The sequence below is a fragment of the Lotus japonicus genome, chromosome 5, assembly GCF_012489685.1.
Source record: "Lotus japonicus ecotype B-129 chromosome 5, LjGifu_v1.2".
NCBI classification, from domain to species: Eukaryota; Viridiplantae; Streptophyta; class Magnoliopsida; order Fabales; family Fabaceae; genus Lotus; species Lotus japonicus.
Genome location: NC_080045.1, coordinates 56644093 through 56668660, shown reverse-complemented (window position 1 = coordinate 56668660; position 24568 = coordinate 56644093). Strand labels below are relative to the sequence as shown.

Genomic DNA, 24568 nt, shown 5'->3' with positions numbered 1-24568 from the left:
CTTACTACTATGCCTTGTATTTATAGTATTACATCGAGTGTAGAAACTAGTGGACCAAGAACCACATATTTATGGGTCTAATTTAAATTGTACCCTCAAAATTATTTTTAAATTAGGCTTAAATAAGAGTTAAATATTTACATTTAACTCACATTTATATAGTCGGCTGAGAATTCAAGTGCGGAACTGGAGTCCCACATTAGTTAAGTTTGAGTGAAGAAGAGATTTTATAAGAGATGTGACTCATGAACCTAATGTCTTAAAGTTTTAGGTTTAGATGTGACGTCGATATCTCTTGGTGTCTTGCTACTCACTTTGTGTTGTTAGTGTAGACAATGAAGATCGAAGACCATTACAATCAAGGTATCTTAGGCTCCTTGTTTCAACACACCAAAACACCAGAGTATTGTGAGATGTAGTTCAAATATTCTCTTCGGAGAGTGTGGGTCATGGGGTGGTTGAGAGTGAAGTCTATGTGTTGTAACAATTTTCACATAGTGTTTATTCTCTGGTTGTCAGTTTAAACAACGGTCGTGGTCTTTTCTCCGGTTTTGGAGTTTCCACTTTATATTCTTGTGTTGTTGATTGCGTTCCTGGTTTATATTTACTTCTCCAGCTGTGTTATTTCCTAAAAGTGGTATCAGAGTCGATGGTTCGTGGGACCATAGTAACAACTCCTTGTGTCGAAAGTCTTCCTAGCAATGTGGCCATGCGACGGATTCCGTTGAGCAACGGACAGCGGTACACGGGTGGATGTGCTTTCGCAGAGGAGGACCATGATAATGTGGAAGTGACTTGCACTTGAATGAGAGATTGTTGAGAATTCAAGCGCAGAGTTGGTGTCTCACATTGGTTAAGTTTGAGCGATGAGAAGACTTTATAAGAGATGTGACCCATAAACCTAATGCCTTAATATTTTGGGTTAAGATGTGACGTCGATATCTCTTGGTGTCTTACTCCTCGGCTCATGGGCTCCCCTATCTCCCCCAACAAATTGTTCCCTCAAAAAAGTTTTAATCATTTTCTATACATTTCTTTATTTGAAATAACGATATGTAGTTTTATAGCTCTCAGCTCTCACAACTTAAACTATTATTTTGGGATCATCTCATGTGTAGAGGAGCACATAGATTAGATTGATTTGATCAACTCGTCCTATCCTACCCAAACTAACCTAAAGCCAGAAAATCGAATTGGATTGAACTCATGAATTGGATTGACAATGAGGTCAATTTAGATTTCGAGTTCGAGAAAATGAAATCTAAACCAAATCATGAACCTAAACATAATTAATTATTGGTGTTTTGTTGGGATTAACTTCAATTGCTTTAAACTTGTGATAGTACTAATAAATTTTATATGGGACCAGAACTGTTAAATTGTGATAAATGAGGGACCAAAAGTGCTATTAAGCCAAATATATATGATACATGCACTACGGTCACTTTTGCTTCAGTCCACAAACACTCTTCCATTGAACCTGAAAAACCAAAACCAGCACTTCTCATGTCGTCTTCTGCCGAGTAACGCCGAAGTACCAACCTCGAATTCACCTCGTTTCAGCTCCTCGAAATGTTTGTCAGCTTACAACTCTTGCACACTCACACACAAGCACCTGTGTTCGCAAATCGAAACGAGAACACAGTTTCTCCATCAGAGAAAGCTGAACAAGTTTCCCACATAGGTAAAAAACGAAGACTCACCCCCAACAACGGAACCAGCATCGTTAAACGTGGACATGGAAGAGGAAATCGCGTTAACCAGGAGACCCAGTTGAAGAATCAGGGTCTAGAGAAGAATTCAGATGATGGGGTTGTCACAAAGAGGAAAACAGAGAAGGTGCATACCAAGTGTTCGATGAAATGCGTGTCGTACGGTGGAATCATTCCCGCCATTCTGAGAGACTTGGACGCGGTTCGGGGCGTGGAGAAGGCTCTGAGGCCGTGGGAGGAGAGGATAGGTAACAAGGAAAGGAGCATTATTTTGAAGGAGCAGGTGAGGTGGGATAGAGCTTTGGAGATTTTCGAGTGGTTTAACAAGAACTCTCATGAACTGAACGTGATTCATTATAACATTATGATTAGGACCCTTGGTAGAGCGCGCAAGTGGACCGACTTGGAGGGTTTGTGGAATGAGATGAATGCAAGAGGGATTGTTGCCACGAATTCTACTTACGGGACTTTGATTGATGTTTATAGCAAAGGTGGGCTGAGGGAAGACGCGCTTTTTTGGCTTGAAACGATGCTGGAACAAGGGATGGTGCCTGATGAGGTCACTATGGTGATTGTAGTTCAGCTGTACAAGAAAGCAGGGGAATTTAAGAAAGCTGAGGAGTTTTTCAGAAAGTGGTCATTAGGCAAACCTTTGAGACCAAACAAACACGATACAGTTGCCACATCAGAATTAGAAGAGAGAGTGTCATGTGTTAATGCTTCTATCGGCTCGCATACGTATAACACCTTGATTGATACGTATGGAAAGGCTGGTCAACTTAAAGAAGCTTCTGAAACTTTTGTTAAGATGCTTGAACAAGGCATACCCCCAACCACGGTGACATTCAATACAATGATGCACATTTGTGGGAACCATGGACGGTTAGAGGAAGTGAGTTCACTTCTAAGAAAAATGGAAGAGCTTCGATGTTCACCTGACACAAGGACATACAATATTCTCATTTCTCTCCATACTAAGCATAATGATATAGATATGGCAACAAAATATTTTAAGACAATGAAGGAGGCCTGCCTGAAGCCAGATCTTGTGAGTTACCGTACCCTCTTGTATGCATACTCAATAAGGAAAATGGTTCATGAAGCAGAAGAGCTTATAACAGAGATGGAGGGGAGGGGCCTTGAAATTGATCAGTTCACCCAGTCTGCTTTGACAAGGATGTACATAGAAGCAGGGATGCTTGACCGGTCCTTGTTATGGTTTCAGAGATTTCATTTAGCTGGCAAGATGACATCTGAATGCTATGCTGCAAATATTGATGCATATGGGGAGCATGGACATATTTTGGAAGCTGAGAAAGTCTTCATTTGGTGCCAAGAACGGAAGAATCTCAGTGTCCTTGAGTTCAATGTGATGATTAAAGCTTATGGCATAGGGAAATGCTATTATAAAGCATGTCAATTGTTTGATAGTATGGAGAAACACGGTGTGGTTGCTGATAGATGCAGCTATAGTTCTCTCATTCAAATTTTGGCCAGTGCTGACCAGCCACATATTGCCAAACCTTATCTGAAAAAAATGCAGGAAGCAGGATTAGTGAGTAATTGCATCCCATATTGTGCCTTGATTTCCAGTTTTGTGAAATTAGGTCAATTGGACATGGCAGAAGACACATACAAGGAAATGATTGGACACGGTGTGCAGCCTGATGTTATACTCTACGGGGTATTGATCAATGCTTTTTCTGATGTTGGAAGGGTCAAAGAAGGCATTAGTTATGTGGATGAAATGAAAAGAGCTAGGTTGCCAGGGAACACAGTTATATATAATTCTTTGATCAAGTTGTATGCAAAAGGTGGCTACCTGAAAAAAGCACAAGAAACATACAAGTTGCTTCAATCATCAGCAGAAGGTCCCTCTGTATATTCTTCAAATTGTATGATTGATCTTTATGCTAAGCAATCTATGGTTGACCAAGCAAAAGAGATGTTTGAGACCTTAAAGAAAAATGGAACTGCAAATGAGTTTTCATTCGCAATGATATTATGTTTGTATAAGAAAATTGCAAGGTTTGATGAAGCCATCCAAATTGCAAAGCAGATGAGAAAATTGGGACTCTTGACAGATTCTTTAAGTTATAATAATGTGCTTGACCTATATGCTATTGCTGGGAGACCCAAGGAAGTGATGGAGACTTTCAAGGGAATGGTCGGAGCTTCCATTCAATTTGATGACTTTAGTTTAAGATCACTTGGATTTCTTTTGCATAGATATGGAGTATCAAAGCAGGCTGTTGACAAGTTACATGTATTGATGAAAGAGGATGCTTCCAGTGGGTTGCTGGCATGGACATCAGCACTCTCAAGTGTGCTTGAAATGGATGATTATGATACTGAATAGATATATCTCGTGCAACATGGTTTCAAAGACCTTGCTTAGTCCATATTTGGATACACGGTGGATTTTCACGGTGGAAGAACTGATTCTCGGAGAAGCAACTCCTAATGGCTTTTGTGGGAGGAGAATTGTATGCATGATAAGAGGATGAGATCAATATGATAGCATGCCAGCTGAACTCATTGTTACCAATCAAATATCCGAGTGCATTATATAATGCAAGTCTGACATGGTTCTGTCCTTGGATTTGACCCAGTCGATGGCTTGATGTGGCCAATAAGAACTTTGGTTGAAGCTGTGAGAATAGAAAAACATTTTTAGGTGATCTGTGTGATATGCAATACAGTGAACTGAGGTATATGAACCATAACCACTTGTAAACTACATGTGTTAGTTAGCACTTAGTTGTAAGTTGTAACCACTTGTAAGCTACTTGTGTTAATAGTTAGTGCTTAGTTGTAGTAATTATTCAGTTATTTTTTCTTATATTTAAGCCCTGTATTAATAGCTTAAGATATACAAACAAGCAGAACTTTTCAGTGTGTGAATAATATACTATCTTCCCACACACATGATACGGTGACTAGTTGTTTTCACCACTTACATAACAAAGTGAGGAAATTTTGTGTTTCATTTGTTCTGCGGATTAATCTATCGTCGCACTGAGTAGTATAAACAAAGCTATATATGAATTATGAATCTTGAAATGCTATTTATCTGTCCTAAGTTTGACTGTCCATTTTTCAGTTCGATCTTAAAAGTTGTTTCCTAAATAGAATCAGAATATACAGAACTTGAAATTATTTTACAATACATCACTAAATTATATCTTTTTTGTTTTTTGAAATGCTAAATTATATCTTTTTAGATCTTAAAAAGATTGATTGATGAAAAAATTTCCTGAATTTATCTTTAACCATATTCTATAGCAAATAATATTAAAAGATCTCTACCTTTCTACTAAAATTTTCTGGCACGTGAGGCACTAGTGATTTGCACTTAAAGTATTTATTCTCAAACTAAACCAAAACTCAAGCAGGTCAAAATCAATTAAGATCCAAAGGTCACATTTCAGACTTCAAATATTGTTGGAGGTTTTGTCGTGCCATCCAGCAATTTCCATTTTAATTTCATAGAAAAGTTAAGGATAACTTCGATGAGTAGTCTTGTCAGTGAAAACTCCAGCGTGAAACCATTCTTTGCTGGTTTTGAAGGTGAAAATTGTTCCAAATGTCTTATTTATCATTGCAACAATAATCACAATTTCTCCTACCTACATCCTGGAACTCTCACTATGATTACATGGATGCCTTCTCTCAATAAATAAGCAAAAAATGCTATAATAGTGGTGAAGCACCACTTTAATCCAGGTCCAACGGAAGAAAAAATCACTAGGGGAAATAGCCTCTAATAATCCATTCCACCCATGCCACCCATGCCACCACCCATAGCAGGAACATCTTTATCTTCTTTTGGAAATTCAGTCACAATTGCTTCAGTTGTTGTCATCAAAGAAGACACACTGCAGGAAAATTTTGATTAGTTAAGCTACGTAAAAAAAAACCAAAGACATATATCCACCACAAAGTTCTTAACATCCTACCTGGCTGCGTCAACCAGTGCGGTTCTAATCACCTTCAATGGATCAATTATTCCAGATTTAACCATATCAACATATTCACCTAATTACAAAGTGGGAAAAAAGATGAAACCGTAATCAGTAATGATGTAAGAATCTTATCTTTTGGCAAAGGTAAATGAGCCCAGGGAAAGGGAAAAATAAGAACACTGACCTTTGGCTGCATCATACCCAAGATCAGGATTATTTTGTTCCAATAATTTACCGACAACAACAGCGCCCTCAACTCCAGCATTTGCTGCAATTGTGTGCACAGGTGTCTGCATCGTTTGTTACAACAGTTAGTAAAAGAGAGCAAGAAACTGAAATTATAGGTAAACCATACTATATCTTAAAGACAAATCTCCAGCTGAAAATATTGCATGAAGAGGAGGCCTTAAAGCAATCAGAAAGGAAGAAGAAAGAAAAACATGTTGAGTGGAGCCCTGCCAACAAAAAATGCTAAGGATGATCTAAACATAAGCAAAAGCACAGAAAAGTCTAACCTTCAAAGCATTTTGGATAATCTGGACACCTATCTTTTGATCAAAGTTGGCAGTTTGAAGCTTACTCAACTCATTAGATGCATACAGAAGAGCAACACCACCACCTGAGCAGTGCAAAATATATATCAGATGTGAAAGGAAGTGGAGGATGTAGAACTAGGCATACAAACAACACAGCTAGGGCTAATAATTTACCAGGTAATATGCCCTCCTCTACAGCTGCCTTAGTTGCATTTAAGGCATCTGTCACTCTATCCTTCTTCTCACTAACTTCAGCCTCACTAGCTCCTCCAATCTACAAAGGTCAAGTTTCAGATGTTAATTTATCATGACAGAAACTCAGGATATTCATCAAGCTAAAACCCAAAAGCAAGAAGGGCAACTTAAATATGCATACCTTAAGCACTGCAACACCCCCAGAAAGTTTGGCTAATCTTTCTTGTAATTTTTCCTTGTCATAATCTGAAGTGCTATTTTCAATTGCAGACCTAATCTGTTTATCAAAATTCATCACAAGAAACAAGCCAGAAACATCAGGAAACCATCAGACCCATTACTAGGTAAAAGCAGAATATACAAACAATGGCGGAACCAAATCTAATAGGAGACTCAAACAAACCTGCTCACATCTTTCCTCAAGTGCTTTCTTATCACCAGCTCCATCAAGAATGACAGTGTCATCTTTGGAAATAGTAATCTAAAACATTAGGAAACTCGATTAGAGTCTAAGTCATTTAATCTTACACATTATCAGGCTAAAACTTGTAAGTTCATTCAAAATTTAATTCAAGCGTAAACAAAAAACAAGCTCTGAGTCTGAATCCTCAAACAAAACTGAGCCATCACGGAAATTAACCAAGAGAGAGTACCAAAGCACGATCATGCATGAAAAGATATAGTAGTTAGAAACTTAGAATAAAAGGTTACCTTTTTGCAAGAGCCAAGCATCTCTAGATCCACTTTTTCAAGATTCATGCCAAGCTCTCCAGTGATAAGCTAAATGGATTGAGAAAAAGTGTGATTCGAAGGTTTGTAAGATATTATAGAATATGATACTAGTAGTACCCCATTGCAAATAGAAAACTTACTTGACCTCCTGTAAGAACAGCAAGATCCTGGAGACCAGATTTTCGATTTTCACCAAAACCAGGGGCTTTGATGGCACATACCTAACGCAATGCAACAAATTCCACATCAAACAAGCAAAACTAGGAACCCAATATTTGAGGTACCAAAGAACCAAAATGTAAAGCCACAGACTGGCAAAACAAACCTTGATTCCAGCACGAAGCTTATTTAGAATAAGAGTTGCCAGGGCTTCACTTTCCACATCCTCTGCCACAATCAATAGAGGTCTTTGTTTCTGGAGATGAGTAACAGAGTAAGTGGCAGTCAATATCAATATCTAAAGAAAGTCAATTCAAAATGAGTCAAATAACATCACTCACCTTCAACGCTAACTCTAGTACTTTAACTATGGCATTTATACTCGAGATTTTCTTCTCATGGATTATAATGAGAGGATCTTCAAGTTCCTGTTGGAAAAATGACACAATCAACATGATATCAAGAAAATAGAGGGGTACGCGATTCAAAAACCTTTCAAATGCCGTGAACTCGTGAAGTAGAAACAGAGAGAAAAAACATACACATTTCTGGTTCTTCTGGTTAGTTATGAAATATGGAGAAATGTAGCCCCTGTCAAGCTTCATGCCTTCAACAACTTCCAACTCATTTTCCAATGTCTTGCCATCCTGAAACAGTTCAAATGTTAGGTTAGGTCCCAGCATATCATAAAGTGTAGGGCATGAAACCCTCAGGAAGTAAGGATAACGGGGAGGAAAGGAAAGGCTCAGAAATAAGTGATTGATATGGGATTCATAATCATGAGGGAAAAATCAAGAAAAATGTACCATCTACTGTATATCATATTAATAAAAAAAAAGCATCACATGAAATCGCCCTATACCCAGATCCATATTAAACATAAAACCCACATAAGAGAAAATGTTTACAGGATAAAAGTACAGGAACTTACTGCTATTGTGATTACACCTTCTTTGCCAACTTTCTCCATAGCTTTTGCAATTAATTCACCAATCTCTCTCTCCCCATTAGCAGATATTGTCCCAACCTATCATCACAAATTTGAAATATAAGGTTCAGTTTAAACTCATGTCTCTCATTCCTTGTTGCTATCTCCAGTCTCCTAAAAAAAGACACCTCGAAAAATTAGAGACACCAACCTGAGCTATTTCTTCAGAAGTACTAATCATTCGTGCTCTGCTCTTCAGGTTTGTCACCACCGAATCAACCGCCATATTTATACCTCGCCTCAGGTCCATTGCATTCATACCAGCTGCAACTGATTTGCACCCTTCCGCAAATATTGCTCGAGTAAGAACTGTAGCACATGTGGTTCCTGCCAAAATTTAGAGAGCCCCGTCATTACTCAGTCACAAGTCACACAAAAAACACCAAAATAATGGCACAACCAATGGTAGTACAATCTTCCACGGATTAAACAGCTCACCATCACCAGCCACATCATTGGTGGCATTTGCAACCTGCTTTACAAGACTGGCACCTACATTCTTGACTTTATCCTTGAATTCAATGCTCTTGGCAACAGTTACTCCATCTTTTGTCACTTTAGGGGCACCAAAACTTTGCTCAATCACCACATTGCGGCCCTAAAATCATAAAGAATTAAATGATAAGACTATAATTGATATCTCTCATTCCTACATCCAAAAACGTTGCTCTTCCCTCATATATGTGTGTGTGATTCAATAGTGATCTTAGATCAGCATTCTTACGTATAAAATTTCATCACCAAAAATAACTTTCACCAGCAAATACAATATAAAATATTTGCTTGGTTACCTTAGGGCCCATGGTTACTTGGACTGCATCAGCAAGCTCTTCAACACCCTTAAGCATCAGAGCCCGAGCCGCCACACCAAATTTAATGTCTTTGGCCGCATAATTCCTGCTCCACGCCGCCCTGCTTCCAATCTATGCAATTCAATAAATAGATCAAATTAGAACCAATCTCAAAACATTTTCAACAAAAAATCAAATGATATTCAACCAATGGTGTTTCACCTGTTGACTGGTGTTCCTAGCAATCCTGCAACCAAAAGATCAATGATCTACAGTTAGAACCATTCAAGCTAATGAAACATTCAAGCACAACATATGCACATAAAACCAATTGGCATGGCTGGATCTATCTCAGACACTATGACCAGTAAATGAAAAATCATCAATTTTGATCCGTTTCTAGTCATTTTCTCGACGACCCAGAAATTTTTTTTAGAAAACAAAGCAATCCGGAGTGAATACAATGGTGATTGAAAAGGTTTATGAAACCAGAAGGGAGCATTGCCATTGGTGACTTACCGAGCTTTGGAGGCAAGGGAAGTGGCAAAGCGATACATGATGATGTTGTTGGATTGGTCACACTCAAGAAGTTGCAGACACTGGTGTGGAGAAACAGCGCTGTGCCTGGTTGCTTTTCAAGGGAAGGGAAGGGAAGGGAAGGCTCTAGAAGAAGCAGCTTCTAGGGTTTAGGGTTTTATGTTTTTCAGGTTTATGTTTTCATTTTATAATAACAACCTTATCAAAATCGAATCCTTTTCTTCCTCTTTAAAAAAATATAAAAAATAAAATAATTTACCAAAATAATATAGTTTAATCCATCTTAAAATCCTTGGTTCATTGAAGAATAGATTTTGAACTACGGACAAAAATTAGAGAATGAACATTTCAGTCGTGAATTTCGGGACAAGATATACAAATAACTAATTTCGTGGAACAATGGATGACTGTATTTGCGACAAAATATATCTCACTCTAAAGTTTTGTCACTCATTTCATCAATCTGATAAGGATTTGGTGACAAATTTATTTACCGTCGCAAACAACCAATTTCTCTATGTGACCAAAACTATCACATGTTGATAAATTATTTTTTAACTATTTTCTTTTGGTAAATAATTTTGTTTTTTATATAAGTTAAAAAAATTCAAATACTTGACCCCTTGAAAACGACATGTGAAAATCTTGCTTCACACGTTAAAAATAACATGTTTTGATACCAATTGGTTAAAGTACTACATATCTAATCCTTTTTTTTTTGGTACATGACAGCTAAAAGAAAGAAAAGCTAAGGCCTCAATTGAGGAACACCAAGGCTATCCGCCAACAGCAAAGGAGCAAGTCCCGAAGGAGGCTCTGTGAAATGTTGGAGCTGCACCGAAGGAAGATCAGCACCAAGCTTTGCCATGAAGTCTGTCGGGGCATTACCCTCCCGAAGAGAATGTTGCAACTCAACTTGCCAAGACCGATGAAGCATGGACTTGATAGAAAAAATAAGAGCAGCATAGACATGAAACTGAGGTACAGACCCCTTTAGCATAGCAATAGCTAGAGTAGAATCGAAGAAGACCTGGACCTGACGATAGCCATTGCCCCAACAAGCACGAAGGCCCTGGAGGATAGCTATCAATTCAGCCTGGAGGATCTTGGAATGCCCAATAGAACCCGTGAATCCTAGGAGGAAACCTCCTCCCTCGTTCCTCAGCACATATATGATCCTTTAGGTCAGTTCAAACACAACATCATAAAAATCTCCATTGATCATCTCCATATGTTGTAGCAGCTCAACACTTTACCTTCCTTCTTGTTCACCACATACTCAAACACAACATAACTAATCACCACAACTTCACACATCATGTCACTCACCACCACCACCACCACCTCAGTGACGTGACGGATCCAGAAAATAAAAGTCGTAGGAGCAATATATACACACACATTTATATAAACATATTATGTCAAAATATAAAAAAATTAATTGAAAAAATTAATACATTTTATATAAAAATTGTACATTACTCATGACAGAATAATACATTTTATATATTTAGTGTCTAATCGGTATGTAATTCTTGTGGGGGCACTTACCCCATTATAGTGTGAATGGATCCGTCCTTGCCTCAAACACTCACTTAACTGTGGAGGGACCTTTTTAATCCATAGACATTTTAGGTTTTGCTCCTCAATAGTTTAGGTTTTGAGTTTCAAACCTTGAAAACAACAAGTTGTGTTGCATATGGGATTTCTTCTACAAGTCGCACCATCTAATTAGCACTCGCTCTATTTTTGTAACCTAACACTCAATTGAAAATTTTGAAAAATATTTCACTAGTTTGGTCAAAAAAGCATCTAAATGGCAAAAAAAACGCCAGAAATTTTCCAAAGCATGATGCAGTTGATTATTCATCTTGCGTTTCAGACTTTTCTTGGCTGGTAGTAAAACCAGGAATTTTCCACATTTCAACTCTATAAAGCTCGCTGTGTTCAAGTAATACAATCACATCCACACAGAAACATTGAATTAGATTTTAGAGCAATATTAATCAATAATGGAGGATGATGTTAAGGTTTTTGGTCTATGGGCAAGTCCATATACCCAGAGGGTTATATGGGCACTAAAATTAAAGGGTGTGACTTATGAGTACATTGGGGAAGATCTAGCAAACAAGAGCAACCTGTTATTGCAATACAATCCCATCTACAAGAAGGTTCCTGTTCTTGTACATAATGGAAAACCAGTAGCAGAGTCAATGGTCATTCTTCAATACATTGACGAGACATGGCCTCAGATCCCTCTTATGCCCCAAGACGCTAAAGAGAGATCCAATGTTCGTTTTTGGTCAAAATTCATCGATGAAGCGGTATAAATTTACAAACTTCTGATCTATTTTTTTCCCTCTTTCATTTTTTTTTTTATAGAGAATCCCATTTTTTAAATCTTAAATTTGAGTGAATGGTGAAATTGGTCACTGAAAGTGTTAGGCGTTGACGTGTTCGTATCTAGACTTAGAAAATACATTCTAGGGTTCTTAATTATGTAAAATGTCGGTCAAATTAGTCTCTGCGATAAGATGAAACGTCGATCAAGCTAAATGGACCGATATTTTACGCAATCAGTGACATCAAGGATATTTCTTTCTTCCCGTGACGAATTTGTTAGCGTCCAACACCTTCAGAGATTAATTTGACCATTCACTTCTTAAATTCGATAGACTATCAAAAACTAAAATTAGAACCATAAGACGTAGCATGGCGGTTAGCTCACATCGTTCCTTAATTATGAAGTTGAGAGTTTATCCTTCGTCGTGGGAGTGAAGTGCATATCACTCACAATAAAATAATTAGTTACTACTGTCACCAATGAATACAATAAAAAAGAACTTAGCCCTTTTAAAAGCGAATCATCAAAGTCTCCATACATTAAACAAATTAGTGTGTACGTATAAGAAAAAACAATTTGTGAATGTGTAAAACATTTTATTGGCACTAAATAGATTCATAGAAGAAAAACTAAAATTAGATTTAACTCTTTTAAGCGAATCACCAAATTCGTTACGCATCAAACCTTAGTCTTTATATAAAAGAATAATATTTCTATATGTAAAATGTCAGTTAAGTTACTCATAATTATTATCCAAGTTATGTTTCATTTTTGTTATATTTTTAGAATAAAACGGAATTGTTCTCAATTTTTTTTGAAACATTGTTCTATGTTATTTTTAAACTTTTCTTGAGTACTAACCACTTCCATAGCTTGTTTTGTTTTTCAGATAACGCACCTTATCGAATTTTTCCGGTATGATGGAGAAAAACACGAGAGGGAAATGAAAGAGATTTGGGAAGCTTTGAGACTCATAGAAAAAGAAAGTGGACTTGGTAAAAAGAAATTCATTGGTGGCAACACCATAGGATTGGCAGACCTTGCCTTGGGATGGGTTGCTCATACTCTGGTGGCCATGGAAGAGGTGATTGGAGTCAAGTTCATCACTGCTGAAGAGTTTCCTCACCTTCACTCATGGATAGGGAATTTCTTGGCAACTCCTGCTATAAAAGACAATCTCCCATCTCATGAGCTAGCAGTTGAGTATTTCAAAGAAAAGAGGAAGATGTGTCTTGCAATATTTGCTACCCAACCTTGTCACCACCATCACTAGATCTATATTATTATGTATAATAATTATGATTTAATTTATATGCAACAACACAAGAGTCCCAAGAAATAGTTATTCAGTTGGGTTGGAGAAAATTTTAGGGACCCACTAATAGTAAAAAAAAGCTGAAATTAATCATACATTCCTTAGTTTTATCGTGTAAGTTACTTCATAAGACCATAAGCAATGGTTTGTTGGAAACCATTTTGTTTACCCCTTTTTCTACCCCATTTTTTCTCTTCTCAACACTCCACATTATTTTCTCTCTCTAATTCAACACTCTCTCAACAATTACCCACTCCAATGATTTTACTTAACTCTCAACACCCTACCCCACCACTCACCACTCACCCTACCCCACCACTTTTTTATTTCACATTTTTATTTAATTTTATATTTTTGTTTTTATGATTACATAAAATTACAATTATCGATTTAAATTAAATTAAAACAATAAACACTTAACAATTTAATTTTTTTTAAAATGGGGTGTTTGAAAATTCTGGGTGTTGAAATGGTAATTCTTGGGATCCATTTCAAAACAAATGCTAATAGATAGATAAATAAGATGGTGAGAGAGATAATAAGATGGTGAAAAACTTGGTTTTTTTTCTGTGTCCAAATCAAACGAACCAAGTCTCTATTTATAGAGGAAAAAAATCATGAATTTTGGTATAATTTTTTTTTCCAGAAAATATTTTTTTTGATGAAATAATTGAGTTCAAAAGATAAGGGTAAAAGAAATCCGGCGAACCAATCAGATCGGGACACGTGTCACCTGCCTCTCTCCAGCTGCGTTTTCTCTCTCCTCCCAGCCGGTTCCACGCCCCTTGTCGGCGCGTGTTTCACACGCGCCTGGCTGGGCCTCTCAGAGGGCGCCACGTGGCGTCCCTCTCTCCTCTCAACAATGTTAAGAATTCTCAACAAACCGGCCATCCCTCTCTCCTCTCAACAAACCTCAACAACCATTGGATGCCCTCAACAATCCCCAACACTCCTCAATATCAATCCTCAACATCCATTGCTCATGGTCTAACAAATATCAATTCTCATTTTGTGACATCAGAGCATTCACAAATAGGGGTGCACATAGGTAGGGGAAATCTGTCCAACCCACCTAACCTGATTGTGAAATATTTACGCATAAATCTGATCGAATGGATTTGGAGGCAAACCATGTTATGTTTAGGTATTACCGTATCAAGAAAACATGAAGATTCATCCGAATCAACCTGGTACCCAACATAATAATAAATGATAAATTATTTAACATTTTTTATTTCCCCTAACCTCAACTGTAAATCAAAACTATTGGAAAGCGGTGTGTTACTCGGACTCGCAGCTAGCTGTCTCGCTGGTTTAGAGGCCACCTCCGCATTTCCATGCTCATGCAGTTTCTGGTTGCTAATATCAGGGAGTTGATCTAGCGTCACTGGGAGGTTACGCTGAGGGAGGCCAATGTGTGTGCCGATTTTCTTACAAAGGCTGGTGCTAACTAGCAGGCAAGGATTGAGGTGATCCAAGAACTTGCTTTCCCATGATCTGAGGGGCTTGGGTTTTTTTTTCTCCATTTTTCCTTTCTTTGTTGTCTTACACCAAAAAAAACTGTTGGAGACCCTAAAGGCCTGTTTAATTGCAGTTTTAGTTTTCAATTTTTAAAATAGTTTTCATAAACAATTTTTAAAAACTGTTTTCAGAAGAAGAAAATAGTTTGAATAACATGTTTTTCAATATTTAGAAAATTGATATCTAAAAACTAAAAACATATTTTAAGTTCTGTTAATTGACAGTTTTCAAAAATAATAGTGATATGATCAACCCTCCCAATACAACCCGAACATTATTTTGACTGATTAAAATTCTATTTAGGTAAAAAATTCATCAAATCTAATCCGTGTATGCACCTATTCACATTTGACAGTACTATTGACAAATATCCGGGCCATAGGCGCACTAATAATACTATGAATTAATTTCTTGAGAAAAAAAAAGACTTGAAACTGAATCTAAGGGTTTTTTTTTTCTTTCTTTCCCTCTTTTATATGCAGTTATAATGATAACATGGTGTCTTCATATGATAGCTCAAATGGTACGAGCTGGAGACATATGGGCTGGGTAGAGGGAGATCCAGGGATCGATTCTTGAAAAGTGCAATTTATCTTTCTGATGTAAAAAAAAATATGGTATATATTATATGCATGTATGATGCGAATAATGAAATGTGACTGAATATAAAGATTTAAAGGAAAATTTGAAATGATCATTCCTTTTTAAAGTAGCAATCCATTTTATTTGCAACAAATATATATATATATATGAACTTTGAGAACAAACCTTCTCAATTAGGAAACTTTCACCGATATCAAATCACCAAAACACAAGACGATAACATCAACACAAACAAACATAAATGAACCTTGCTCATGCATGTATGCATGGTGCTTATTTTAGATAGATATACGACTGACGTTCACAACATCTAATCACTCCATGGCAGTATCGATGTTCAAGCCAGGGTTGAAGTGAAAGACCATGAAAAGATGTCATGTCTTTCCCTGCCGTCACAGATGGTTCCACTAAAACCAACACTGACTTTCTCAGGAAGCACGGCCTTCAAATCAATGACTTGAGAAATGGTGGAAATTTGACCATTCCCATGAGTCACAGCAACACTCAATGTCTTAGCTAGAGAGTCATAGATTATACTTACTTTCTCCAGCGATCCGGACACTCTGTTCCATTTCACAGTCTTCAACGAAATCAAGGAGTTAACGTCAATTCCAATATGATTATAACTCGGGTCACACTCATTATTGATGTAGCTATCAAATTCCACTGCAACAAACCGATTGAAGGCATTGTTGGGATCAACTATAGCGAGCGCCCCTCCACCTGAATTGTTGGGAATCTGAGTCCCAAATGGCGCCAAAAAGAAGACAAGTCCATCAGCCGGATAACGATTTGGAATGTCAGTCACAATGAAAGAGAAGGAGGTGACGAAGCTTGCAACCTCGCCAGTGGTAGAATCCCAGATGGGCACAGGCGTTGTGTACAAAGCACGGCTTTGTTCAATTGATGTATCATCAGGCAGGGCCAAGATCCCATTATCTAAAATCTTGGCACCACCTTGTAGGGTTATATTTGCGTCACCTGGGGTGAATTTCGGGAAGTTGAAGGAAATTTTCTTGGGGGTGGCCATGGTTGATGTGCTTTGTTGATAATTATCAATGTGGAGTTGATGATCGATATATATTTGATAGTTTTATGCATGGTATGGTGATTAATTACTCCTATTTATAGGCTATATTTTTAATACTGTATGATGCAAAACTGCGGATTGCAAAATTCAAAAGAAAAAGTCATGACTTTCTTTCCAAGGCAGCAAGTTGCTAAAGATATAGTAAAAGAACACGGCAGGGGTAATTAATACTCTCCCCATTTTAAAATATAAGTTGTTTGAGTATTTGTACTATATACGTACTAAAGTATGTACTGTTTTGCAAATCTAAAATATTTTTTTTTACTTTCTTTTCTATATATTATCATTTCATATTATATTTCTTTTCTAGCTACTATCTTTAATTTTCACATATCACAATTCTCGGTATGCACGTAACTATAATCACATTACTCTGCTCTGAATATTAAATAGGATTATTTAGTTAAAATAATTAAAGAGGATTATTTAGTTAAAATATTTATCAAATGATGAGTTTTTAATATCCATATATAATCTTAAGTAACATATATTTTGGAACGAAATGAGTAACATATATAGTCATGGCACTTTAGTTCTGACACATTTACAACTTATTTTGATACTATTTTTTTCCAAAATTAAAAATACAACTAGTATATAAATATATAATATATGATAATAAAATATCAAAAGTCAAAACTTTGGGGGCATGCCCACAGTGGCTCCGCCCCTTGTTACTAACTTACCACCATCACTAGAAGCTTATCCAAAAAAAAAAGACCACCATCACTAGAAAATTTTAGTTTGTATTCGTGTTTGATGTGTAATAATTAAGTGGTTTTCTTTTCCATTTTTTTTTTTCTGAATTAGAAAATTGCTACTCGTGAAAGAAATTATTAATCCTGCTTCATGGCATATATAAAGGAATGAAACGTGAAAACATTATCATTCTGACTTTTTAAACTACACATGTATTTTTATAATGTTGTCATTGAAGATTAATGGATAACGCAGACATATATACTTGGCAATGACATGCCTAGATCAATTTGAAGAAATTGAGAATATTAAAAATATATAGGAGATTTAAATATGGTAGACAGATTTCATGATAATATGTGCGTTCATGTATATTTCCCCATGTATTTGTACGATAGGAGTTGAATTAGAAGTAGATAGATTCAATTCCCACGATGACAAAAACCTATCAAATTCTTTCAAGATAGAAAATACTCAAAATAGTATTTTTTTAACCAAGATAGAAAATAGTTAAGAACATGCTAAACTGATAAAATATTCTTTTATCATTAAGTCTAACTTTATCTTAAAAGTTAGCTGAAGAGTAAAAATTTATCTAACTTATATAAGGACTTATTTAATCATATGTCTAATTAATGTGTGACTTTTTAACACACCACATCACACTGATCATCTATAGCATGAAATTTGCACAAATGAACATCTGCGAATATCTCATCTGTGAGTAGTTAATTTCTCATAAACTAATTTAGCTAGGATGAGCTATGATATCATCTCAGAGTTTGGATTAAGTCTAATTAACTCCAAGAACCACCCTAACAATTAATGACTAATTTAATTAGTCATAACTCTAGTCAATCCGAGACTTCTTAACATCTCAGATATATTATATTTTTTTTCACTTTTACTGAGATGTGTTTTTGTCATTGTAATGTGGTCTATCTTATTATTGCAACAAGTGGATAAACATGAAAAATAAATCTATTCACAATCATTTCACTCACACCCCATAGAAAGATATATAAGAATAAGATAGAGAAATAACAGTAATGATGAGTGATGTGATAAGAAAAGAGTGACAAAAAGTGAATGAGAATGATATGAAAAAATGAGTGTTGTTCTAGTCGGCACAAACAACCTCTCGGCCAACTATTATCCTAGACGACCCAAATGGCCTCTCAACCCATTGTTCTCTTGGTAAGCCCAAGTGACCACACAACCCAGTGCTCGTTGAGTTGCCTGCTGCCCAAGATGACCAAAGAAAAAACGCTTAAAATTGTAAAGGGAATCAAATTGAGTCCTTAAGAAAAAAAAATTGCATCAAATTGGATCCCTTGAAGTATTTTTTTAATCAAATTAAGTCTTTTGCTAAATTTTAACCGATCAACGATCTAGGGGCAAGCCTATAGTCAGCTGAGGATGACCACATAGACTTTTTCACATCAATTTTAATCCCTTGAAAATATTTTAATCAATTTTAATCCATGTTTTTCCACCTTCATCTTCTTCCTCTTCCTCCCATAACTCAAATCCTTAAACCCAGAAATTCAAAACCCTAAAAAAACTATATATTCATCACATTCACCTTTGTTCTTCCAAAATCTAGAAAATCAGCGATTTTTTTTTGTAGTGTATGCAGTTGGTAAAATGTTAAAATAACTATGGGACCTTTATTTACTTTCATTAGCATTAGCTTTTATTTCAATTTTCCTGCATATGGGTATATGAATCCAGTTGCTTATTTGCTCGCTGTTGCTTGCAATTTTTTTAATTAACGCACAATCAATCTCAATACTTTTCAATGCATTGTTGAATTGGGTGCCCACTAGGGTGGGTAAGTTATAATCCTGGTCCACCCAATGGACCATCCCTCAACACCATTGGATTAGAGAATCTTGAAATATTCTTTAGATCAACGGTTAGGATTTATTGGAAATCAAAAGGGTAAAAGTGTAAAATGTCAAACCTTCTCTTCCTCCCTCCTCCCTTCCCCAGAGAAACCCATTCAAGTTTCAACCACCCACCTTCATCAGACCTCCATAACCAAGCCAAGCCCACCTTCAATCCCTCCATTGTCATTCTCAAATAATTGCAGTTTAAATAAACTAATTCCAAGTACATTCGTGTAGAATTGTTTCATTATCAACACTTATTCCAATTCTAAACAAAGGGTACAAACGCTGCATGAAATGTCTTAGCTGATGAAGACACATTTTTAATTGAAAGACTATATGTGAGCACAAGAAGATGACAAAAGCTTGATCATAATAACCAGATCTGAAGCAAACTCAAAATGCATCCCGTTCCAGAAATCAATTTATACAAAAAACTCAAAAGAACCTAAAAAAATACATATCAGATCTATAGCAAATGAGAAGGGGATGGAAAGGAGATGAACAACTTGAAAAAAGCTATGAACTTGAACTTGAACCAGACCCAACAGCCTCCTCGGCGCTTCCCCGTCGAGGATGGTGGCAGGTGATTCATGAAGAGACAATGATGGCCTGCGTCATGTCCTGGTTCAGACCGTGCCGATCCTCGCAGCACACCGTCGTCGTCACCCTCCTCGGCGCTTCCCCGTCGCTGCACTTCACAGTCGCCTAGTCGGACTCCCTTGGAAACGGCCACGGTTCACCCTTCGCCGCAGAAGTAATCGAACCAGAGGAGGAGGATGAAGATGTCGTGGTGGAGCTTTTCGATTGAGAAAGGTAAAGGGAGGAGGAACAAAGAGTCTGCCAGGAAGAGGAAAGAGTAAAGGCTAAAGGGAAAGGGAAAAGACAAAGTTATCCTCTGGTCCACATGGACCAGGATTATAACTTGCCCACCCTAGTGGGCACCGTTGAATTGCAGTTGGTTCAAGGGATATTTCATTAATTTATGTGCAATCTGATTGATAGTGAGGCATAGTATTTAATTAGATGTCATGTGAAGCTAAACACTAGTTTGGGATTGTGGATCCTTTTTTCAATTATGAACACCTATTTACTGTGGCTGAATCCTTAGTTTATATGGGATATTTTTAACTAGAATACGTTGTGTCACAGTGTGATTCAGGTGGACAACATTTCAATAATACTCAGGGTATCCAGAAAGCTGATAGGGGTGGTTTGGCTTAGCCTGGAACCATTACCCCCACAATATAATTCTACATTAGGACTACTGATGTCCCTATATGCAATGTAACCAAACATTAATAAACGTGACTGAATATAAAATGATTAAAGGCAAATTCAATACAAATCATTAAGCAAAAATCCATATGCATGGTGCATATTTTAGATAGTACTGAAGTTCACAACATCAAATCATTATAGCATAAGTAGGGCAAATCATGCAGAGTTTGCAATAACATTTATGTTGAGCTGTTGTTGTTCAAGGTTGAAGTGAAAGACCATGAATGGATGTCATGCTTCTCACGAAAGCCTGATGTTGTGGTTGCAGTAAAACCAACGCTGACCTTTTCCGGAAGCACTGCTTTCAAATCAACAACTTGAGAAATGGTGGAAATTTCACCATTCTTGTGAGTCACAGCAACACTCAATGTCTTAGTTAAAGAGTCATAGATTATACTTACTTTTTCCAATGAACCAGACACCCTGTTCCATGGCACAGTCTTCAGCGAAATTACAGAGTTAACATTGATTCCAATATGACTAGAATTTGGGTCCCAATCATTGGTGAAAGTATCAAATTCTACAGCAACAAATTGATTCAAGGCAGTGGTGCTGTTAACCAATCCGAGATTCCCACCAGCTGAATTGCTAGGAATCTGAGTCTCATACGGTGCAAGAAAGAAGGCAAGACCATCAGCTGGTATATAACTTTCGAAGTCATTCACAACAAAAGAGAAGGAAGTGACAGAGCTTGAAACACCACCAGTGGCAGAATCCCAAATGGGCACTGGCTTTGCATACCAAGCACGACTTGTAGTCCAACCAATGGATGGATCATTTGGCAGGGCCAAGAATCTTGGCATCACCTTGGAGAGTTATACTTGGGTCACCTGGGGTGAAATGGGGGAAGTTGAAGGAAATGGACATGGTTGTTTGTTTTGTGGATAATACTGTATGGTTGATCGACGAGTGTGTATATTATGGTGATTTATTTCTCTTATTTATAGCCTACTTCTTTTGATGTTGTTATGAAAGCACGAGTACACCATTTTAATGTTAATGCTGGGGTTATGGAAGAGTTTTCTTTCAAAAGGCACATGAGGGTGGCTCTTCGTAATGTGCCAGCAGCTTTTAATGTGACTGATGAGTTCCAATGGAGATTGGATAGTGGATGATCTTAGTTGGTGAATTAAATTCTTCATTCTCTCATTTAAGGCATTTTCGGATGAAGAAGTTGTAGATGATCGATCAAATCCTGAACCAGGAGATTGAAGAATATTGGAATGATGAGATTATATCAAGAAATGAAATATGTCAAGAATTGGGAGAGCAGGAAAATCCGAAGCATTATACACCCTCCACCCTCCGGTCACATATATAAGTAAAAATAACTTTTTAGGTTCATTCATTTAATGAATGTATCTAGTCATTAGTTAAAAAGAAAGAAATGGATTTCTTCATAACCTTGTCCTCATGTCAATAACATCCCCTCGATACAGTGGAAGTGGTCCTAGATAATTGCTTAGATCATATTGGGGTATGTGTGAGGATGAAAGTAGTATTAAAGTAAGAAATGAGGTGTCGTCTTAAAGTCATCAAGTTTCATTTCACCTCCTGAAAAATGGAAATGTGGTCTTGAAAAAGAAAGATATATGAAAGAAAAAAAAAAAGATGTGATTAATCATATGATATATATATATATATAAATAAATAAATAAATAAAGTGAAGTGGAAATGGAGTAATAATGGTAATGAATCATAACTCGTCTCTAAAGTGTAAGCTTGGGGAGGGCCACAGGAAGAAAGAGCATAACATCTTAGGTTCTCGAAAAAAGGCTGAGGTTGGTTTTTAATAGCCCTAGTTAGAAGACAAAAGGTTGGTTTAATTGTACATTTATGCGAATATGAGATAGAATAATTTGGAATTAATATTTTGGTCCCTAAAACTTTTCGTTTGTAAAATTGGTTTTTTGTCAATCTACCGTCTAGTTTCTAGTAACTTTTTTTTCCTATGTGACCTATTTTAAGGGCTCATTTGGTGGTCAGGATAGGATAAAAGCAGGATAAGATAAATGATTGGATAATGACATGATAAGATAAGAGAAAGATAGACTTTTATTCTATCTTGCGTTTGAGGTGGACATAATATTGATAGGAAATGATAGAAACAATGAAAAATGTGTCAAATTTTCCTTTGAAATAAAAAATTCATAATATTCATAAACTGATATCCTATCCTAACTCCCCCCTCAGGATAACTTTTACACATGATAGACAAGATAGGATAAGGGACATGATAATGTTATCATATCTTGCTGGCTCAACAAACAACATATTACAGCAGGATATGATTACTGCTATCCTATCTTGTCTGTTTATCCTGTCCACCAAACGGACCCTAAATAAGTTGGCATGACATCCTATCATATGCTATAAACCAAATAAAACACAAAATGAAAGTATATAATTGACATCTTTCATGAAACACTTTGGGGGGGGGGGGGGGGAGGGGGGGGGGATTGGTTAGTTTAATGGTATAAGAATAGTTAAGTGGTATGATAGTCAAAGACCACCTAGAATTGAATATGAATAGATGTGGTTTAAGAGAAGGTGGCTAGGAGCTCGCCTTGCTAGTTGATGGACTTTATTATGGTGATGCTGAACAGTGCATGTTCAAGGACATTCTGATTCTTTGACCCTCAAATAAGGTAGAAATTTGAAAATGAAGCTTTGGGATTAGAATTGTATGTCATGGGTGAAGCTTGTCTCCTTTATAATTCAACAGTCGTTTAAGAATATGAGATTCAATTCAACACTTCAGGATCCATCTCATTATTCTTAACAAATCCATTATTTCAAAATCCTAGAATGTTAAATTCAGATTTAAGAATGATTTTTTTCTTTAGCAAGGCAGGGGAGAGGGGGTTATGAGCAATGAATCAAAAACATATAAATACTTCTTGTTTCTTGAATTATCTGTCTATCTATATATTAATTTCATAAACACAGATAGAATAATTAAATAAATCATGATAAGTTTTTTGAGATATTAATGTATAATCAAGATAGATGAAGTGCCAACTAAGCTACATCTTTATATATTTCAACAAACTAGGCGAACTGCAATACCATGATCCTCAGTTTAAGCAGAAATGACGTGGATGAGCTTCATTGTTAATTAATCTGTTGGTCATTATCATATATGGTGAGGTACAGAACAAGGCAACGAATTAAGAATCATGTTGGATGTGGGAAAAGTCGACAGCTAACTAATGCAACATCTCATACATCACCCCCTGTCCTGTTTATTCTACATATCAATTTAGTTTGTGGTATGCATCACACATTCTTTCTTGGTCAGAACCATGTGCATAGTTTATAAAGTAATTGAAAAAACAGCTGCACTATGGAAAGAAAGTCGAAAGAAACCTGTTTGTAAAAGTAACATACAGGGTGAAAGATGCCTAAAATATGTCTCACATATTAGCATTAAAAAAAAATGGTGTTTACTTCATTAGAGTTTTCATGCCATGTAACCAACTTGTGTTGATTAAGATGGTATATGTTTGATTCTCCTTAATAAATGTCTCAGGTTTGAGTACTGGAAAAAAAAATGTTGGAAGAGTTAGCCCCCCATCATGATGCGAATGTTCTAGACTCAAATGGAATTATCTCTCGTAAATGATACATGTTGTGGGCAAAAACCTTCTAGGCTTGAGTGGTATTTACTTCATTAGAGTTGTCATGCCATGTAGCCAATGACATTGGTTTAGGTGTTATATATCTTATTTTCCTTAAATAAGGCGTCGGGTTCGAAACTAGTGAAAGAAGAAGAAAAAACGCTGCTAGAAGAGCTAACTCCACTATGATAAGATGTTTCTCATTCGAACATGATTATCTCTTGTGACTCGTGAGAGATACATGTGGGTGCACCAGAAAAAAAAACCATGCCGTGTGGCATGGACAAATAGGATGGCTTAATATCAGAGCAATGAATCCCACTGAAGTGCAGTCCCAATCATTATAGCCTTAAATATTGGTGGATACTACCATGAGCTTCTGGAACACTTTGATATTGCATCTACCAGATGAGGAGTTTTCAGTGTCTTTAAGCCATTCTCAGAAGACACTTGTAATTGTAAGTGTGGTCCGAAAGCAAATACATAAAGTACATACCTTTGCTATGCTCATGCTCTTTGGCCATTTGTTGAATACTAAATCAAGAAAAGGTACCAATGACTTCATCAAACTAACGCAAAGGGTATTAA

At 36.6% G+C, this 24568-nt stretch overlaps 6 protein-coding genes across 6 annotated transcripts; 2 read left to right on the top strand and 4 right to left on the bottom strand.

The window, feature by feature from the left end:
- Positions 1–1467: 1467 nt before the first annotated feature.
- On the top strand, positions 1468–4701 carry LOC130721576 (pentatricopeptide repeat-containing protein At3g23020-like). Its single transcript, XM_057572376.1, has one exon. The coding sequence runs from the start codon at positions 1573–1575 to the stop codon at positions 4069–4071; it is 2499 nt and encodes an 832-aa protein (XP_057428359.1). The 5' UTR covers positions 1468–1572; the 3' UTR covers positions 4072–4701.
- A 540-nt stretch (positions 4702–5241) lies between these two features.
- Positions 5242–9781, bottom strand: LOC130720081 (chaperonin CPN60-2, mitochondrial-like). The gene is made up of 18 exons (XM_057570684.1): positions 9598–9781; positions 9301–9325; positions 9079–9210; positions 8726–8885; positions 8439–8614; positions 8231–8326; positions 7842–7946; positions 7641–7727; positions 7466–7555; positions 7281–7361; positions 7120–7188; positions 6812–6889; positions 6590–6685; positions 6388–6487; positions 6193–6296; positions 5862–5967; positions 5672–5750; positions 5242–5590 (listed from the first exon to the last, which is right to left on the bottom strand). Exons 1-18 carry the CDS (start codon positions 9633–9635, stop codon positions 5476–5478), a joined length of 1737 nt encoding a protein of 578 aa, XP_057426667.1. The 5' UTR covers positions 9636–9781; the 3' UTR covers positions 5242–5475.
- A 582-nt stretch (positions 9782–10363) lies between these two features.
- LOC130719836 (uncharacterized) lies at positions 10364–11171 on the bottom strand. Its single transcript, XM_057570442.1, has 2 exons — positions 11167–11171; positions 10364–10793 (listed from the first exon to the last, which is right to left on the bottom strand). The coding sequence occupies exons 1-2, from the start codon at positions 11169–11171 to the stop codon at positions 10364–10366; spliced, it is 435 nt and encodes a 144-aa protein (XP_057426425.1).
- Positions 11172–11604: 433 nt separating this feature from the next.
- Positions 11605–13289, top strand: LOC130720336 (probable glutathione S-transferase). Its single transcript, XM_057570964.1, has 2 exons — positions 11605–11939; positions 12849–13289. The coding sequence occupies exons 1-2, from the start codon at positions 11628–11630 to the stop codon at positions 13230–13232; spliced, it is 696 nt and encodes a 231-aa protein (XP_057426947.1). The 5' UTR covers positions 11605–11627; the 3' UTR covers positions 13233–13289.
- Positions 13290–15467: 2178 nt separating this feature from the next.
- LOC130718520 (putative bark agglutinin LECRPA3) lies at positions 15468–16489 on the bottom strand. Its single transcript, XM_057569119.1, has one exon. The coding sequence runs from the start codon at positions 16426–16428 to the stop codon at positions 15736–15738; it is 693 nt and encodes a 230-aa protein (XP_057425102.1). The 5' UTR covers positions 16429–16489; the 3' UTR covers positions 15468–15735.
- A 2976-nt stretch (positions 16490–19465) lies between these two features.
- On the bottom strand, positions 19466–21639 carry LOC130717269 (putative bark agglutinin LECRPA3). The gene is given in 2 exon segments (XM_057567441.1): positions 19466–21152; positions 21154–21639. Coding segments are annotated over 2 exon segments (687 nt in total). The 5' UTR covers positions 21228–21639; the 3' UTR covers positions 19466–20539.
- Between the last annotated feature and the right edge of the window lie 2929 nt (positions 21640–24568).

What these genes read in the sequence shown, in the direction of transcription:
- LOC130721576 (XM_057572376.1), top strand. Translation starts at nt 1,573, where the DNA reads ATGTTTGTCAGCTTACAACTCTTGCACACTCACACACAAGCACCTGTG.
- LOC130720081 (XM_057570684.1), bottom strand. Translation starts at nt 9,635, where the DNA reads ATGTATCGCTTTGCCACTTCCCTTGCCTCCAAAGCTCG. An exon ending in TACTAGAGTTAGCGTTGAAG is followed by an intron (nt 7,556 to 7,640) that starts GTGAGTGATGTT and finishes ACTCATCTCCAG; the next exon opens with AAACAAAGACCTCTATTGAT. An exon ending in AGCTTCGTGCTGGAATCAAG is followed by an intron (nt 7,362 to 7,465) that starts GTTTGTTTTGCC and finishes GCATTGCGTTAG; the next exon opens with GTATGTGCCATCAAAGCCCC.
- LOC130720336 (XM_057570964.1), top strand. Translation starts at nt 11,628, where the DNA reads ATGGAGGATGATGTTAAGGTTTTTGGTCTATGGGCAAGTCCATATACC. An exon ending in CAAAATTCATCGATGAAGCG is followed by an intron (nt 11,940 to 12,848) that starts GTATAAATTTAC and finishes TTTGTTTTTCAG; the next exon opens with ATAACGCACCTTATCGAATT.
- LOC130718520 (XM_057569119.1), bottom strand. Translation starts at nt 16,428, where the DNA reads ATGGCCACCCCCAAGAAAATTTCCTTCAACTTCCCGAAATTCACCCCA.